This window comes from Lygodium microphyllum, chromosome 7 (genome assembly GCF_053477565.2).
Source record: "Lygodium microphyllum isolate KBCC chromosome 7, Lygodium_microphyllum_v1.1.10, whole genome shotgun sequence".
Taxonomy (NCBI): Eukaryota; Viridiplantae; Streptophyta; class Polypodiopsida; order Schizaeales; family Lygodiaceae; genus Lygodium; species Lygodium microphyllum.
In genome coordinates, this window is record NC_141141.1 from 102,118,130 (window position 1) to 102,123,186 (window position 5,057).

A 5,057-nucleotide genomic window follows, 5' to 3' on the forward strand; every position below is an offset into this window, starting at 1 on the left:
ATAAGACATCCGTTAGTCCCTATCCTTCACCACCTTAATTAACAAAGTAAGTGCTATTAAACACAATATCTTCGTGAAATACTCTTGTCCAAAGGTCAGTCACATTCAGTTTTTCCATAACTTATATACTTTAGTTAAATCCAAACAATGAGAAAAGGCTAATTGTACGAATACTTTCATGAGCATTTTCATAGCTAGAGGCATTTAGCACCTTGCACAAGCACCATTCATGAATTTTCTAACTTTAAGAGGTTCATTGTGTATCATGAGATAACAAAAAACGGGGTTATTAAGCTTAAAGAGGTTGATTGTGTATCTATTTGCAAGTGTAGAGAAAGTTATGGCACCTAAAAGAGTGCTAGAAAGAGAAAGAAATGTGTGTCACCTCATAGTAGTTGTGAAGTCTGTATGAAGCTACGTTCAGGATGTGTTCCTGGGCGGATCTTAGAGCAAGAATCATCATCGCGTTTGAGATCAGTGGACACTCCTTCAACAAAGAAAGGACGTGGTCCAAAAAGATGTGTCTTCATTGATGACAAAGCACAAGTGGATGGGGACTCCAATACAATTGACGGGGTTGCAGAGCACACATGTAGTCACTTATATGTCCATTTCATTTACATATGACTGTTTGTTCATTGTTATGTATTGTTTTATCTATGTATATATTGTCTACCCATTATATATGATTGGTTTAATGCTACTGTTTTTTATTGTTACTTATTAATATTTGCTCCTATAGAGACTAATGTGCAGCATGATAGTCTAGATGACAAAGAAGAGGTGAGTGGTGATAGTGATCAAGGGGAGAATGATGATGAAAAAGAAAACAAGCACTCAAGGAACTTAGGCAAGCAAGTCTCTCTAGGCCTGATGAAGGATGTGCTAAGTCAATTTTATATAAAAAAGAGGACGTTGCCTGCTCTTGTGCCTCTTTGCAGATTGGTGGCTCATGAGGCAGTCAGATTTGCTACGGATGATGCCCAGTGGTTGATTCCTTCCTTTGATTCCACTGGTTATCTTGAGACTATGGGACACTTCCTTGTGTCAGTTGAAGGCCTGAGAGGGGAGACCATGTTTGTGACAGCCAGCAATCTAGATGAATGGGGTCCAATATGGCGTCAAAGAAATGAGGACTTTGAGAGGGCTCTTGGAAGAGAGTGGCAAGACCTTAAGGGTAAAAAGTTCTTGGTTTGGGATGGAAACCACAGGCTTAAAACGTGGTGGAAATGCATCAAAGAAAGTAAGTTGTCCACTATACATGCAAGTATTGAATGTTTGTATCCCATTCTTATGTTAGTTGGTTTTCAATTACAAAGTACTCCGACTATGCTCATTACCATGTTAGTATACGGTGCCAATTCATTGAGGTGCTAAAGGTGAAGGAAGCACATCTATTACTCGCACTAGACACCACCAACGTGTAAGTCTTCTTCCTTTAACTATGCTCCTCTTTGTAATATGTTACACTTACATTCTCATATTATGCTTCTGTTTGTTTTCAATAGTATTTCCAGAGCTCATGTTACTCCAAATATTGCGCATGAGGTGTATATGTTTCAAAAGTTTGGTACTGCAAACAAAGACTCCATTCTAGATAGATTGAGTTCAGTCATGAGGAAGTGGGTTGAGGTTGAGATGAGTATAGAGGCAAGGTATTATCATGGTGTTGCTCCATGGTATAACTCTCCTTGCGGTTTAATATCTTAGCTTGTATGGAAGGTGATTTTCTATCTATGGCTCACTTGTATGAGATGTGCTTTTCTATCTCTAATTTAGTTTTTTTTTTGGAATGATAGGATGAATTTCATGTCTTCATCTCAAAAGAAACTGCGAAGCTTGAGGCTCTTGGTCTAGATGAGGTAGAGAGGAAGAAACGTTTGGAGAAGGCTACAAGGGTGGAAGAGGAGCGCCTTAAGGATAGGGGTTACAAGTACCTATCCATTGCTAATCCCCAAAATGGTGATGAGTTCTTTAAGTTGTTATTTGGGCTAAAGTGGGATGATGCAAGCATGCTCAAGATCACAAGAGACAAGTTGTATTGTCTCACAAGCTCAAAAATCCCTGCGGAAAGGTAATTTGTATATATAACGCAAGTTGTGTGTATGTGATGCTTTTTTCTTCAATGCTTTCTATTTGCGTATATTGTTGTGCATCACAGGAAAAAAATATTGTTGCATCTTATGAGTCTCACAAAGGCCAAAGACCCCCAATACCCGCATTTTGGTGATTATAAGCTCTTTCGGGTTTACATGAAGAAAGAGACATATTGGGCTCACTTGCATTCAAAGGCACTGCTTCAGATTGAAAGGATACAAGTAGAAGGTCCACAGCTACCATATTCATTTGAGGAGTTCTTTAAGCTTAACATGAAGAATCATGTCATGCAAGTTGACTCAATACAGTGCATTCATATTGCTTTCTTAAGTTCTTTCTTAAAATGAAATGTGCTAATGTTAAGCGCTTGTGAAACTTGTGTAGGCTTTTGTACACCTCTTGGATGGAGTGAAATCTTCAGATGTTGCAGAGAAGGTGCCAGAGCTTACGTTTTCAACCAAACGTGTGATTTATAGGTTAGCATCAAAACTATTTTTCTATTTTGAACGTTAAAACACTCGCTTTGATGAAAGGAACATTACTTGTAAACTCTTCATCTTAAATTTCAAGTAAAAGCCCAGGTGGTTGGTTTACTATGATCATTATGTAGTAGATATAATGGCACTTGAAAGCCTATTTATGTTATTGATTTTTCTATTCTAAGCTCCACGTGAAAGCTCGAGGTTGGGTGGTTGGTTTATTATTATAAAACTATTGTCTTATATAAAGGAGATTGTGTGTCTAATTTTCATATTAGATTGCATGCATTTGCTTGCGTAATTGGCAAGAATGTTGCAGGTGGATACTACAATGTGTAGAAGAGAAGAGGCTGGATGCAGCTCCGCAATTCACAAGAGAGTGGATTGATGTTCGTGACGAGAACACTATGTATTCTCCATCATTACGCGAGAGAAAATTGACGGCATGGGAGGCAAGTGTTTGTCCTTGGTGGCTGGATTACCCTGTGGGGGTTATCCCTAAGCAAGAGAAAGATCTGCATGAGAGTAAGTACTTCAATCTATGTAAACATCTTGTCGTTTTTGTAGCAATAGTTTTTGTGCTCATGCATGGGAATCTAAGGGTGAATGATACTATGTAGGATTCAAGGAGGAAGTTGATACTCATGAACCACTTACTGCACCCACCACTGTAGAGGAGCAAGCAACCAAGGATACCAAAGGTGCAGAAGGAAGTACTCAGGCTAGTGAAGCTAGCAAGGATGCTACACATGCCACCCAAGGTACTCAAGGGAATGCACATGCTATTGAAGCTACTACCAAAGCCACTACTACTCCCCTTGCTAGCATTGTTGACAAGAGAGGCAAAGGGCTTATGGGAGAACTAGACACCTCTACAGATCTAGGGAGAAAAAATGTGCCAGAGTCCTCTATGGCGCCCACCACCTCCTTTGTTGCAGAGTCATCTCTTGGTCGAGAGAATTGGGAGAGGCGACCTATGACCCGTTTAGTAGGTGAGAAGTCTTATATTAACTTGAAATTCATGTGCTTTATTGGTCGCCCATGAAGATAGTCGTGTATGATTATTAAAAATAAATTACTTTGAAATAATTGTTGCAGGGTTCCAGTATCAAACATATGTCGATGCTCTATTAGTGGATGTGACCCAAATTGATAGATTTGCCCTTGATAGGTAGACATGACAACTACATATTGCAGGAACATCAATTTACATGTTGCATATAGCATTGCATCATCATTTACTTTGCATTAATGACTATGTTGTTTTGTGTATAGCATCAACAAGTTTTTTGCAACACAAAAGATGCATCTTTATAGCAAAGATGGAGTTCCATGTCAAGAGGTGGCTCGATTGATATTTGCGGATTTTCCTACGAGCTTGCTTGTGGATGCTCTAGGTCCCATCCCATTGGGTAAGTTATGCTTTCTATCACACAAGGTTTACATCAAACTCACTTCTCATATATCATAACACCAATGTTGTTTTTAGAGGGCATGACTATTCCCAAGTGGAACACGTTCTCAAAGGGTCTAGTTATGGGTTGTATGGACCTTGCTCGCGAGTATTTGGCCGACCAGGGATTCTTAGTCAGTATGTTCTTAGCAGAGCATATAGGTGAGTTTATTACGAATGCGGCAAGAGTGGGGCTTGTGCTTCACCGCACTTGGACACTCATGTGTGACTCCAAGGCTTATCGACATCCCGTTACTAGAGAGGCGGTAAGATAACAAAGTTGGATACGTTGAACGTATGGTTGTATGTTCTAAATAAAGTTTGTGTTACATGCTTTAAATAAAAACATGGATCACTTATTCTATTTCCACTCGTGAATAGGTACTTGATCTTATTGTGTGTCTTTGGCATCGTGCTGGTCATGTTGTGCCTTGCTATGACAGAGAGGCTGGGGAGAAGATTTCAGAGAGATTGTTTCCAGCGTATCGTAGCTACATGATGGATGATTGTGTCTTTCCCATGGACGTTGATGGTGTCATTGTCAGAGGTGGAGCAGAGAGGTCTCATCTTTTCTATCGGTAAGTAGTCTTGCATGTTTTTGCTCTCAGGTTACCTTGTATGGTATTTTCATTATTTCTACTTGCATGGCCGCAAAGATTCTGTATCTTGATTGGTGATATGGTTTGGTGGTTACTGGCTACATTTACGAGGCACTACGACTATGTTTTGGATGTGTTTGTGGGGTGTGGTGGTTTGGCGCGGGACAGTGCAGAGGAGATGAGACATTGCATGTGTCTAGAAATAGATGATGTGCTCTATGGGGAGTGTTTGTCCACCATAGTGTGTGGACTGGTACCATGCTGAGAGAGAGAGTGTGTGTTTTTTTCGAGAGACTCTAGACATTTCATTTTGTTACTACTTTTATATGTTTATTATACACTTCGTCATGTGACTATGCCTGATTTTGTCTAAGAGATTACATGCATTGGGATCTTTGATTTGTTTTCAGGAGAGTGTACCTTGAGACT

General features: G+C 39.7%; 1 protein-coding gene across 1 annotated transcript; it reads left to right on the forward strand.

Annotated features, from left to right (window-relative positions):
• The first annotated feature begins 408 nt into the window (after positions 1 to 408).
• On the forward strand, positions 409 to 2,610 carry LOC148033771 (uncharacterized). Its single transcript, XM_087680962.1, has 4 exons — positions 409 to 576; positions 745 to 1,163; positions 1,301 to 1,379; positions 2,482 to 2,610. Exons 1-4 carry the CDS (start codon positions 409 to 411, stop codon positions 2,608 to 2,610), a joined length of 795 nt encoding a protein of 264 aa, XP_087537088.1.
• The last annotated feature ends 2,447 nt before the right edge of the window (positions 2,611 to 5,057 follow it).